Here is a 14,471-nt window from a genome sequence, read left to right as displayed (position 1 = left end):
TGGACAAGAACAGGGAGTAACAAAAGGTGTTTGTTGTGTGCTGTGCTTCAAAATACAGAAATATATAAAGGGAAATATATGCATAGAAAAGGAAAAACAACATAAGCTGTGAAATAAATGTCCAGCCTGTTCTGAAAGCAGATTTAGGTTGGATATGCAAAGTATTACAAAAAAAGCACTAAGAGGCATATTGCCTTACTTTTAATTTCAATTATTTCACCTTAATATTTCTTTTAATAACATGTTATAAAGAGCAATATAGTCATTTTATATCCTTCAGAAAATTATTAAGATAGGAAAACAGAGAGACATCCTGAAAAAAAGATTTCCATTACAGAAAAGAGCCATAACCTTGAGTTCTGAATAAAAGACAGAAACCTTACAAACTGCTTCATTTCAAAGTGAAAAGTTTGAGCAGGTTGTGATGTGGAAAAGCTCGAAGCCTGACTTCATCCCTAGAGAAAAAGCAATGTTTTCATTCACTGTAAGAATCTCCTTCAAATCCTGCTTGTGGGCAGTGGAACATACTATAATACCCTAAGATCCTTTCCAGGACTGCCTATGTAAGCCAGCAATGAAAAACCTATGATAATTGAATTTCCTTTCCCATTTGAAGGCTATCCAATCACTTAATAGATGACCTTGTCAATCTGATTTCATGCTACTCATATTCTAAGATTTACACTGTCCAAAATAATTTATTCTCATTTGTGATATTTATACCTTCAGAATGTTAAAATAAAAAACTAAGCTCTCCTGACTTTAGACAGATACTCAAACCCAACAGGTTTCTAACCATTCTTCTTGTCTGACACTTTCACATTTCCATCCTTCTTCTGACCACGAGATGTCTGAAACCACACATGGTTTTTCAGGTGGGATGACACAAAAGTCATTTAGAGAGCAGTTATCATCGTTTGCTCCACTACCAATTATTTCTGCAGACAGAATATTGGCAATTTTCACTACCACATCCCTTTTGAAATACTTTTCAAAACTGTATTAATCACTCACTACCTTCAGCCTCCTTGCATTAACACTCCAAATTTCTTTTTGGGCTAGTCATCATCTGCTTTTCTTCATCTGCATTCAAAGGTGGTTGAGGTATTTTTCCCTAATTGAAACACTGAAGAATATTTTCTAAATGAAAATTCCGAATAAAGTGGTATCTGAGATAAAAGTCTGCCTTCTCACTCCAAATAAATCCCACTGCAGTTTTTATTCTTTTTGAACACTCTTCAATTCAATCAACTTCAATAGTTTTTTTAATACCTAAAATATTTTTTGACTTGTATTTTGCTCTCTTGGATTTTTTTTCATATTCAATCCAGAGTTATGATTTATAATAAAATATTTCAAATCTATAAAGCCATTGCTCCACTGAAATACCATATACTGATGTAAGCAATCCAGTTAAGGAATTGACACCAATTTTAAACTGTATCATAATTTGCAGTATCCCAGTTTTTCTTGCCTATTTTTCATATTTTAGCTTATGCACATGTGCACTGTAATACTTTCAAAATATCTGTTTTATTTTTACTAACACCACTATATATTTCTATTGATGGCGTAAGGTTACTCTTAAATCACCAGTCTGAGTGAAAGAAAAGAATACCTTTATTTCCTTTCCTGGAAAGTTTAAAGAGATATTTAACATGCTTTGTAAGGTTTGAATTTGAAACTCAATACATTTCCCATTTGAACAACTCCTGTAATTTTTATTCCAATGCAAAGCTATAAAAGATACAAGAGTCTAGACAAAAGCAAAATAAATGCATATTCAAATATCATCACACTGTTCCAAAGGACAGTGTAATTCAGATCATACACAATTCTAAAAATAGCAAAAGCTTAATTGCAACATGCCACAATTTTTTTTCAGAAGACCTGGCCATAAATTACATTATAACCATAATTTATATCTCCTTATATGAGGAGTTTCACAACATCCCTTTAACACAGAACTGTGTGACAATTTCAAACATATTTGGTTCAGAGACTTCAAAAGTACAGACAGATAATTCACTCAACAGATAATGTTGATAATGTTCTACTTGATTGTTTCAGAACACAGGGAAATCCCAGGATACTTTCATTAACTGAGAAACTTTCAGATAAATGAACTGCTCCTAATTTGAAACAATAAATTAATTGCATAAAACTTGTAAATCACAGACATTTCACACCTGAAGGGAAAAAACATTGCAAGTATGGTGCTTTAGAACTGCTCAATCCTATTTAGTCCTTAATTCCATACCTCTTTCCATACTTGTAAAAATTTTCTTGAGATCTCTCATATTCTCTTATTTTTCAGTTTTTTTATAAAATATTCTACTTAACAATATAATATGTCATCAACAGAGGAAAATATTGAACTTCACACTAATTCTTAATTCTCAAATTGAGGCAGAAAGTTTAAAAAGGGAGGAGGGATGCCCTATAAATTGAAATCAATTTTAAATTAAAATAATTTTTAAAAATTATTAATAGCAAAAAATTTTACATTAAAAGTAAAAATAACAGCCCTGTCCCCTCATTACCACAAATAATGGATATAGGAATTCAATAAAGCTATGTTGATTGCTACTTTCAAAACACTCTGGCCTTAGAAATTCCATTTAAAATGTTGTAATGGAGAATCCAGTTTCACATGGTATCATTTTACATGAGTTTCCTGAAGTACCAGTGGTAAAAAGTAGGAAAAAACCCCAGAGCAGCAAAGCTGAAATGGTTAGGTAGTAATTAATCAGAAATAATAATATTCTTCCAATTGGAAAGTTTCCTTTCAGCTCCTTGGTTACAGAAACCATTTATATTCATATATAAGGGACAGTGGAATGCGTTTACATGAAAGAAAAGCTTTTGCAGAAGGATAACAGACCCCTGCCCCCTTATTTAGAGATGCCTTTTCTAAATCATTTTAAATTAACATATGGTCAATGTACATAGGTTTAGACCCATTAAGAGTTGAAGTGTTCAAAATGTTCATCAGAGAACTCAGATTCCTGTTGCTATGAGATGTAATTTAATATTTTCACTATAGCTGCACCAAAGACAATGCACATATTGAATTTCACCATTACTTACTGCAGGCCAGACAGAGTCTTTCTACATATAAACTATCAAAGCACCACTAAACTTAAACTGAAATGTTAAACGCAGCAACTTGGATGTCTTTAATCAACATCTGCTGAACAGTTTAGTTTCTCTATGGCAGCAAAGGTAAGACAGCAATGCTTCTATGAAAATGTCTGAATAGGAAGTAATCTGTAATCTGATATAGTTTTGTGTTTAAGATAGTTTGGTTTTGGTATGAAAAATGTCCTTTAAAAAAAGAAAAAAAAAAGATTGAATTTCCTTTACCTTGTATCTCCTCAAAACCAGCAGGTTGATATGAGGTATGTGAAACTTAGCCTCCCTCTAATACCATCAACTACACAAAAATAAAGGAAAATTTTTATAAAGTACTATGACAGAAATACTTTTCTCTCTGAAGTTTTCACCAGGACACTGATGCCTAAATTTTTTTAATCAATATATGCATGAAGCTACAATAGTCTGACAAGAGCCATTGCCAGGGTCTCCCATTCAGCAGGAGATACCACTGGCAGTTTGGATGGAATCATGACAAGTTCAATGCTACAGAGCAGTCAGAGACAGAAAAGAGCTGCCTGTCCATGGGTGCAACTTCTTCCCCCTCCCCAAAGGAAGGGATTTATAAGGACTCATGGAAAGAGTTGCAATCCAGAAATTTCAAGTCAGAGGATGAATTATATTGCATTTCATAAATTGAAGTACGTAGAAATCAGTAACAGTGAATGTGTGCAAACAGTGAGAACTGAGGAACACAAAATGTCATGCAAGAAATTATTGTAATTCTAGCACAAGAGAAGCTCCCAAGGATAGTTTACAGGGGTGACCTCTTTTGCAACTCAATTAGCTAACTCCTGTTTTCTATTACTGTATTCTAATTTATACTTTGAAGTTCTTCCCATTTAATCAGCTGTTTAGTACCCTCCTAACATTCAAAGAATCTCAAAAGTCATGGATTTTTATTAAATAAACATTCAAATCAAACTATTTATGGTTCCCATGGCAGCCAGAAAAAAATGTCAGACTTAACCATGAATGAAGATTTTGGGATAGGACACAGCAGGTACTTCACTCCAATTTAAATTATGCTTTAACACCCTCCCAATCCTGTCTGTTAACAAGTTTAAGACCAAGACTTGACAGATTGCTGTGGACCTTTAGCAGCTTCTCTCTCAAGATCAGCAGAAGGTTCTACAGAGAGCAGTGTACAGAGATTCCCATGGTGTACAGTCACTTTGGCATGGGGTTAAGCACAGAACAATAAAGGACAGTGTGCCTTTCTGGGGACATTCATGCAGATTTCTGCTGTCAAATTAAGGCATCTCTTAGGCAATAAATATAGCAGGCCTGATTTTTCTCCCTGTTAAGTAAGGGGGGGGTGGTGCTGGCATAATTACCTTTAGCAAATTTACTGCAGATTTATTCTTGAGTGAATGGTAAATAAGCCAAATATTTCTTTCATACATGAAAGATTACACAATGTTATGCCATTTTTCTTTTTTACTTTCCAAGAATTGCTTTACTCCCTTCTCTTTGTTTCACTTTGATCTTAGCACTGTGCCTGGCTGGGCGTTAAAAATTAAAGTCAGGTGTGTTAGAAGGAAGTGAATTAGATTCAGATTCCATTCTAAAGTTGGACTTATTCTACTCATATTCAAACATACCACTGCTGATTCTCCCACCAAGAAATACATACTACTTGGCAACAAGAAAATTATCAAAGCAATCTGACCAAATTGGCACCACTAGCTCTGGCCACATCTGGTAACAATAATACGAAGGGAGAAGTATGAAGATAACAATTCTCATTTATTGTTACCATTAAACTTATCTGCATGCATACTCCTGAGTCTTTGAACTTCATGATTTCATAAAGCCAATAACAGCTTCACTCAAAGGTGAAGGGTGATGCTTTTCCAAATGTGATTAAATACCCAATTTACTGAGGTATTAAGAGTCTCCAGTCCCAGAGTGCTCAGTCAGAGGGACAGCAGTGGAATACCACCAGGAAAGCACAACTGCCAACATCAAGGAGCTCTAGCAATGTATAAATTAGGGTGGTTGAGTCTATGCCAACAGAAGAGTAGAGTTTTAATGTACTACAAAAATTGCTAAAACCCAACTGCTAACGCATAACTCTACTTTTTATATTTAGTAGGAAATGTTTCTTTTTCATTTCCAGATATAACAAACTTGGATATATATTAGGTAAAGCTGCAGATCAAGCGTAACTGCCTATCCTAGCAAGTAGGTGAACAAGGGCAGTGGGGTCTATTTATTTCAGGATTAGGATGGTTATCCTGACTAATAAGTTATTCAGTCGCTATGTTGCTGAATATTTTGCACATCAGACTATAAAAAATTTATCTCTCATACATAAAATGTATGATTTCTACATCACTTAAGATTTAAAACTGTCTTCTCATGGGAGTTACTGCACATAATTAACAAGCTGATTCATTTCATTTCCTAAGGAGCATTTAATAAAATTATGATTTGAGATCTGCTTATCCCTGTGAATCCCTCTCATCAATGCCTGTGTCAGTCACTGAAGGTGAGAAGCCACTCAACTTCCTTCCTCCCTGCCATAAATTACCGACCTGGAGCATGGACCCTGAAAGAGTTTCCAAGAAAAACATCAGCATGTAATCAGACATACAAGCCTTTTGGGCTTGTGCAATACTTTATTCCCTGCACTGCTTCTTGGGGGATCTGATTTTGTGTCATTTCAATGAGTTGTCAAGGATTCAGTGCTAAACTGCTGGCAAATACAAAACCAGCTGAATCTGTCATGTTGAGACAGTGGGGAAATAGCCAGGCTGCCACTTAAAGATGCAGTTCCAAGAGCAGGGAATCACATGAATACACCCTCAGTCAGCAGCTAAAAATTCTAAGTGAGTCATGACAGCAGGATACCTCTCTATGTAAAATTATTTTATTACACTTATAAAACTCTCCCTTAGAATTTTTAATTCCAATCAGTAGGCTTCTATTACATTTTTTGGAAAGAAATCTCATTTCTTCCAAGAAAAGTATTTTTATCCTAAACAATTCTGATTTTCCTTGATTCTTTTTCAAATAAATAGGTAGCCATCAATTTCCTTAAATAATCCTTTGATGGTCTACTGAACCTCCAAAATATGACAGCTTCTACTTCCTTTTTGCCCAGTCACACTACATATAACTGAGGTCTTTCACACTTCTAAAGTTCCCCCAACTCTATTAAAAAGAAAATGTTACTCTTCACACAGCTTAACATTCCCAGCATGTGAGTTGGCTGTTTTCTCAGCATGAATAAAACTTAGTATCTTATTTAAAGATAACTTTGTTAATTAGCATTGACATTTCAGAGCTGAAGGGCAGCTTCCTTCCCCCCCAGGAGCGCTGGTGTCACACCAGCGGTGTGAAATCCTTATGTAAGTGCCTCATTAAGCTCAGTCCCACTTTGCAGATGACACAATGTGTCTAGGAGCACTTGTGGATGCTATGAACAACTGAGGGATCACTCATCCTATTCTCTTCATCGTGCAAGGAATCCTCTCAAAACCAACCAGCATAACTTGATCTACAATAACTTATTTTTGTAGTGTAGACAATTGTAGTCAATATTTCTTACTTGAGAGTACATGATTTACAATACACCTGATATTCAAAAATTGTCATGTTTACAGAACTGCCATTGCACAAAAGCTTTTAAATTTTGTAATCTCATGAAACTCTATTTGAGGAATTTTGTGATTTTCTGCCACAAAGGTAAATAAAATTATTTTCAAATAGGCTAGTAAGCAGAAGTGTGTAATCCATCTGTTCTCCTTTTGCAGGCTAGGCTTGAAAAAGAACAGCAGTAGCAAGCAGGTCATGGATAACAGAGGAAGGAAGAACAACAAAATTCTGGACTTCTAGCCTCCACATTCATTGGAAAGGACAATCCATTCAAGCAAAGGCTGGAAAAGTTTATAATCATCCTGAATTTCAATGTACAAGGATTTACCTAGACTCATAACTATGTTCTAGGCTGGATGAACATTCAGGTTGACTTCCCTAAGTGAATGTATATTAGGTCACATATTTCTAGTGATCTTTTATAAACTGTAAAAACTTAGTAGCACAATGTGTTACAAAGAATGGGAAATTAAGCTACAGAAAATGAAAATGATCCCTACCTCTGACATTGTTCTCACTCTCTGTACAGGCTGAGAGCATCCCAGCCTGTTCTGGTTAGGCTTCAGGGGGATTTGTGTTCACCAAACAGTCCCAAAGTTGAACTTGATTGTGCAGAATCCTTGAGGACACATTTTTCGGATAATGTATTGGGATCAGGAACAGCACCACCCTGGATGAACTATTGACTATATTTAGTTCAAATTCACTTTCAGACTGTTCTGATAAACATACCATGATTTGGCAAAGCTACAAGCCTAAGAAGCCAACAAAGTTCAATTTTCTAATACTCAGTACACTGAACACTGTACTCTTAAAATGGACATATACTATTAAAGATTAAATTCTTAAATAATACATAAGTTTATAGCTACCAAAGTACTTTTATAACATCAAAATTTTCATGCTACACCAGAAAGACTTCCTAATTTTATTTTTTTTAACACCTGAAATCTACAGTCGGAACACTGATCTGTTTTGCAGAGCAACTTGTTCAGAATTTGCCATCTGGCTCCAGAAATACAATAGATCTCTGATTTGTGATTGCAAAACACCAGCTCACATCACAGCCTATTTACAGTGTTCTGACAGAATTTGACACAGTTAATAAAAAATGTCCTTTGTCATGCCCTGATCCCTCCCCAGGAAAATGAAAACATGCTCCCAGGTGATTAAACCATGGGAAAAACAGATCCAAAGGCATCTTCTATCAGCAATGTGCTTGCACATTCTACTTGTAGCCTGCATCAAGCAATAATACTGATGTAAATTTCTCAGCCCAAGAGTTGGACTCCTTTGTTTACACCAATCACTCCTAACCTCACCACATGTACATTTCCTCTTTTGTAGAAGACAGCCAACAGCAATACATCTAATTAATTGTGCAACACAATTTAACACAAACTGGACAATATCACCTAAAGTGCATAGTCCAGCCACTCCAGGTACAGATTCCAATTATTACAAGAGAACGAAGACTTTATGACATTTCCTACAAATGCTAATTAGCTGGTAGGTTAAGGCCCTTAGTCATGTAGCACTTCATCAATCACAAAGTTTAAACTATTAAAGATGGAAACTGTAACATTTTACATGAAAAGTTATGTAGCAAGTCAAGGTAGAATATTATATTAGCCCCCTTTAGCCGGTGTTCTTTTATGATAGTCCCCACAAAAGAATTTCCACAAGCTGTTGTCCTAATATGATCCAGGTCTACGTCCTGTACACTGCTCTTGTCTCAACAGCTACTGTTTTCATCAGTCAGACTCCTTCTTCAGAGGATTGGAGTTTTTAAGTACCTGTAGATTCCTAGAGGACGGAACACTCCACTTCTACCTACTGTACAGAAGGCGAAATTTGGGAGCAAAAAGGGACATCATCCAGCTCAGCACTTTTGCCCTCCAGCCTACAACTCGGCCACATTCATAGAACTGGAATGTTCTGGTAAGAAATACATAAAGATTTCTGAGGTCTGCCCCTCTGCATGCTAAACTGACAGATATGAGGTGTAAGACTAGCTTTGCCAGGTTAAACAAGGCTATTAAAACAGCATACCCAACTTTACTGGCACTAAAATGGAACAGTGGTGCCAAAGGTTCTAAAAGAAAGAAATATTAAGTAATATTGCACCTCTGACATTGACATAAGTTTATTATTACTCCATGCCAATCTACCTTGATCCAAATCCTCTAAACACATGCTGCTCCAGTGCTGGGCCTCCCTTAAGCCTACAGATTATACTGAATAGTGAAGCAGCTTTTCAATTTGGTCAAAAATTACACCCAAATTTCTGCATGGAAGGACAATGCACCATCAGATCCTTATCTAGCCCATACATTTTCTATGCCTTGTTACCCTGTGTTCATTCCTATGGCATCCAATGGGACTCACCACAGTTATTTTGGGTTTTATTCTCCCATTCCTTTGCTAGGGAGCACCCAACAGAACCTGTCCTGCCCTCCCAGTGTGACAGCTAGCCAGAAAAGAGAAGCAACTGTTCCAGTTTCCACAGGGAGTTTTTCAGGGTTTGGTTTTGTCTCCTTTGTATTTTTTTTTTTTTCCATACAGCAGATAATGTATATAAGAGAAGGAATACAGATTAGAAATTACATATTTCCAAACTACATATTCCTTCCTACTCACTTTCAGGTTATTACTGACAGAAATATTTTTAGGCACTATACACAAATTCTTCCTTCTTCAGTTTCTTGAATACAACCATTAAAACAAATGTTATTTTAGGCTTGTGAGGTACTTCAGGCTGAGTGGAGAGAGATGTAGCCATCTATCTTGCATCAACAACTGAAGGCAGGAACACAACTGGTTATTCATAAGTCTTGTATCAAAAGTAAGCAGAAATAAAAATTTGGTACTGAGGAGGAAAAAGAAAATAGAGGCAAGCATTATAATATTACAGTCAGAAGAATCTGATGCCCAGCTAGAACCTGCAAAGAAGAACTAGAAGCACTTCCTTCATTCTCAGAATGGTTTCCAGGAGAGTAAGCAGAACCAGAGCATGGAGGAGTGAGGGTGTGTAAACCTAGGGCCATCCACTGTGAGCCCCAGTCCTTGTTCCACCTCCTGAGTGCCACAGGAAATGGTCCATCCTGCTTTCCACTCCCTGAATTCTCCACATACATAGGCACAATGGGAACAAGTTTCTAAATGCTCAACACAGATGTGTCTGGCTGCCACCCCAAAGTGAAATCAATACTGGAAGATGTGACCAAAAGTTCAGATGATGAGCAAAAACTGGGGAAAGCAAAAGTCATGTGCAAACCAGAAAGGAGTAAAAGATAAAACTATAATTACATTAAAATAAAGGATAAAATTACTATTAATTAGGATAGATTAAATACTTTTCTATCAAAATTTATTCTTAGTTATGTTTGCAATTGAAAAGGCATGAAAGAAAGGCACTGGAAAGAAAACAGGTGTATTGGACAATATTTTTTTTAAAGCACAGCATCCACTACTACACTCTCTGAAAACCCTTGAAAAGGGCCTGTTAGAAAATACTGCAATAACAATACTACAGCACTAGGAATGAGTACTGTGCATAGTCCAACATACTTCAGAAATAACACAAGACCAAAAGAACAATCTGCCTGTGCTCCAAAAGGAGCTGTGCTCCCTTTGCCCTTGGCAGAACATGTGGACTGGACAAGGTATGAATGCCCTGGGACACAGCTTCATCTGGTGAGGGTAAACTTATCTAGAAGTGAAAGGAAGTAATGCCAGGAAAGCTTCCTGAAAAACAAAATAGACACAGAACACCTTTCCTTCTGCACACAAGTACTGTCACCCAGGGATGAGATTTCATCTGCTGCCAAGGACACTGGAATGCTCAAGGACACTAAATATGAGAAGTCATTATCTAATAAGCACTGCCAGAATGAAGCTGAACACTTGGGTTAACCAGACAAGTAGAGAGTTTTGGGTTTTTTTCACAGATGAATGTAAAAGTCTGGGATTGCACTGGTGACATACAGCATTTTCTATTTCAGATTTGTACACCAGGCATGTGAAAAGTAAACACTGAAAGCATCATTTATAGCATCATAGCCTAGATTTACTCAAAAGAGGGGTAAGCAGAGCTGGACAATATTTCAATCAAATTTCTCTTTAGTCAAATGATCTGTGAGTGAATATTGGAAGAGAAACAGAAGTAAAATAAAGATCCAAATCTGAAAATGTGACCTAAGGGTAATTTTAAAAATGTATTTTCCAAATACAACATTCTTCTTCTATAAACAAAATAATGGTATTATGACAAATCTGGCACTAGTATTTTTGGGCATGCTAACATCTACACATTAAAAGAACGTGGTTACTAAAAATGGTTCAGAGAAACAATTCTACACATAACTTATGTGCTGCAAACATAATATTTATTGCTTTTTTTAGAAGTAATCCTCCAAATTCATTCTTCTCTAAGTAAACCCAGTATTTAGTCCATAACAGAAAAACTGAACTTCACAAGTACCCTAATGAAAGGAAAAAAAACCCTCCAAAATAGAAAATGCTACTGAAAATGCTACTTCCAGTTTTAAAAAAATCAGTTCAGTACTAGCTCCAATTTTCCACCCAGCTGTTAGCAGGATTTATCTCCTTGTATACTAGAGCTCATGAGGCTATGACATATTTTACTCCATGATCTAGTGAAGAGAGAGAGTGCAGCTTGAGAATGATTATGTCCATTAAGAAGCAAGTAGAAAAGAGGCAAGACCATCTGCACACCCTAATAAAATGGCCATGATTTATTAAAAACAGGAAAAGTGCTACGCTGCATATTTCTGAGGACAAAGCCATGACAGATAGTGCTGACAACTCTGTGGTAGTTACTCATCACAAGATTTTCACCACAGAATATACGTTCCTCTTATGGATAATTTTCTCAAGATCTAAGTACAAGAGAAATTGTAAATTGTTGGTTTGTTCAGGGGTTTGGGTTTGTTTTTTGGGTTTGTTTTTTTTTTAGAATGCAAACAATAAGAAAAGATGCATTCTATTCTTCAGAATGCTCAAGAAACATCCAAAACTAGTTGGCATTCAGGACAACAGCCTTGAAGTTTACATGTTCAGCGTTGCTAACAAGGCAAATATTCAGAAATAGGATTAAAATGGATGAGTACTTATATTCAGATTTGATAGACCTTATTTCCTAGGCCTGAAAAAACAGCCCTCTCAGTTTCTGCAAAATAAGAACTTGGCTTTTTTAATTCGGTGCTTAAGCAACTGCAGACAGAAGCACAACTAGACCATGTGAACCCTGTATGAATCCTGGAGGAAAACCACAGTAACATGAACTACCTACATAATAGAGTAAGGAGGAGTAGACATTCTTTGAGTGGCTGTAAAAGGAGGAGAGAATAGTAAAATATAGGTGATGCCAGGAATTTGGACTCCATTTCTCTGTATGCTCACAGGTGCATTTCTGTATGGTAAACAGGACACAAACAGTACACACCTGGTAGCATAAATATTTTTGTGAGTGTGAGAAAGAGGATATGGAAATGAACACTCTATTACTGTATTCAGAACCCTTGCAGAGCTGCCTCTACAGGAAATTCCCTCCCCACTCCCCCAGGTGGAAACTGTGTGATTGAATCCAACTTCCAAAGAGAGCAAATGCAGTTAGTTAAAGCTGTGGAAAATTAGAAATAAGATTATTTGGTTGTTTGGAGGGAGCCTTCCTTCTTAATGTCTTTAGACCACAGGGAAAGCAGATAACTGATTTAATTTAGGTTTCTTCTCCACTCCCCTCATCTTCCCCCAGAAAAGAAAGTCCTTCAGGCTAAAAACACAGTATCCCAATCCTTTAGCAGGCCCACACATTTTATTTACATTATTTGGAAAGAGTAGTAATCAGCATTCACAAGGATACTGGAATCCCTTATGTTGAGGGAAAAGAAGTTTTATCAGGATTTTTAGTACTTTCCTTTAACTCCAATAACTTTGGGACAACTGCAGCATCTAATATTTTTCTGATATAATATATATGATGTAATACTATAAAAAATGTACCCATGGATAACAGTAAGACATTTTATAATAGAGAATTTTACTATTAAAGATTCTCTGCATCTTTTTTAATATTTTAACAGTAACACATTTCAAGGAACAGAAGTATTTCCTTTAAATGTGTCTCACAAGTTGTACAACATATCCTTTCATCAGTGATCTTACCTTTTTCTGAAGGACATTAATTTTTCTTTCTTTTACTTCCAACATGTCTTTCATATCTCGAATCTCTCCAGCAAGGGTTCCTTTCTCTTCTGTGAGGTCTTGAAGTTGTTTTGTTTTTTTATTCAGAAAGGTTTCTTTTTCTTCCAATCGTAACCTCAAGGCATCAACCTGCAGTAAGTAAATCAAACATATCTAGGGTTCAGTATCAATCATTAGCATATTTTTCTCTAATACTCTTTTTTTCACACTTAATAAATGCTTTACTTCACTTTTATGTAATTTTCCAAACTGAACTCTAAGACATTGTTTTACTTCTTACACTTTTCTCCGGTGTTTATTTCACAAATCTCTTACCAAATGGGTCTGACTACTTCTCTGTAGTAAGGACAAATCCCCATCAAATAAGGGATATTCAAGGATTTTCCTAAGCAAAATGCTCTGCATATATAATGGAGGTGTTGCTTTTTAAAATAAATACTAAGAAGAAGAAAAAACAAAACCCAAAAGAATTCCAACAGCACAGAATGTGTAAGCACCCTTGATTTTCTCATTTCTTGATGTGTAAATATTCAAGTATGCAAATTTGTTATTCTCTTAATGCAATCCAAACAGTAATAACATAGCAGAAATATCAGTTCATTAAAGAAAGAGAATATGTTTGGCTTTAACCATTTTTACTACAAGAATCACACCTGATCTTTATTGCTGCCTTCAGGAACACTCACACTGTTTACATACTTTGGTTCAGAAAAGCAGCTACAGATGAAGTGCTGATCAGCTCTCAGCATATAATGCAGGGGAGTGGGGAATACTTGGGAGTAAAGAACAGATTTCATCATATATGAAGTTTTTGAAAACCAAGACTTTTTTTTTCACTGTGAGCTTCATCTTGTTGAAAGCTTATTTGTAAATAAAATAATACAAGAAAACATAAAATTCACAAAATTCAGTCAGTGCTAATAAACATCATAGAAAGTAGAGAACTAAGATAAAGGGAGTGCAATCATTTATTGTTACAGAGACAGGTTTCCTTGTAAAGAGGGTTTTTCTGCACCTCTGAACCATGAGATGTTCACATTAAGTGGACTCACAGGCTTTCCTTGGCTGCAAGGTTCACCACTGAGAAGTCAAGGTTTAGACTGAAAATGTATGATGTGGCAATTTACAATAATACTCCATCTACAAGAGTATTGCAGCCAGTCAGGCAACTAATATTAAGAAATATTAGATTCCCATAATAATAATAATAATTCCCACTAATGCAAATTTCAAGCATATAAATTTTAGAAAATAAAGAACAAGAGGTTAAAGTTTATATTTCCTAGACAGGCATAAGATTAATTCCTAATAAAAAGCTAGATGGAAGAAACTGGAAGGACATAAATAGAGGCTTAGCATTTTTAAGTTCTGCAGATGGAACAGTCAGAAAGGGTCTTCTCTGTTAAGCAATTTGTTCCCTAGTTATTCGGAATGCTATCAAAGTGCAAAACAATCAGCAAATCCGTATTTATGTCTATTTGGAGTTT

The 14,471-nt window shown here is 35.8% G+C and overlaps 1 protein-coding gene across 7 annotated transcripts in view; it reads right to left on the bottom strand.

Annotated features, from left to right (window-relative positions):
- ERC2 (ELKS/RAB6-interacting/CAST family member 2) overlaps nt 1–14,471 on the bottom strand; it is a 406,984-nt gene that overhangs the window by 273,712 nt on the left and 118,801 nt on the right. For all 7 annotated transcript variants that reach the window (XR_015275160.1, XR_015275158.1, XR_015275161.1 and 4 more), the window contains one exon: nt 12,946–13,113. Coding sequence is in view for 2 of the 7 variants with exons in the window: in XM_086846817.1 (XP_086702943.1) it covers nt 12,946–13,113 (168 nt within the window). In the remaining 5 variants the exon portion in view is untranslated. The remainder of the gene's footprint in view (nt 1–12,945; nt 13,114–14,471) is intronic.

Source organism: Cyanistes caeruleus, chromosome 11 (genome assembly GCF_971803275.1).
Source record: "Cyanistes caeruleus chromosome 11, bCyaCae1.hap1.1, whole genome shotgun sequence".
Classification (NCBI taxonomy): Eukaryota; Metazoa; Chordata; class Aves; order Passeriformes; family Paridae; genus Cyanistes; species Cyanistes caeruleus.
Note: the sequence above shows the minus strand (reverse complement) of the source record. Positions and strands in the feature narration are given on the sequence as shown.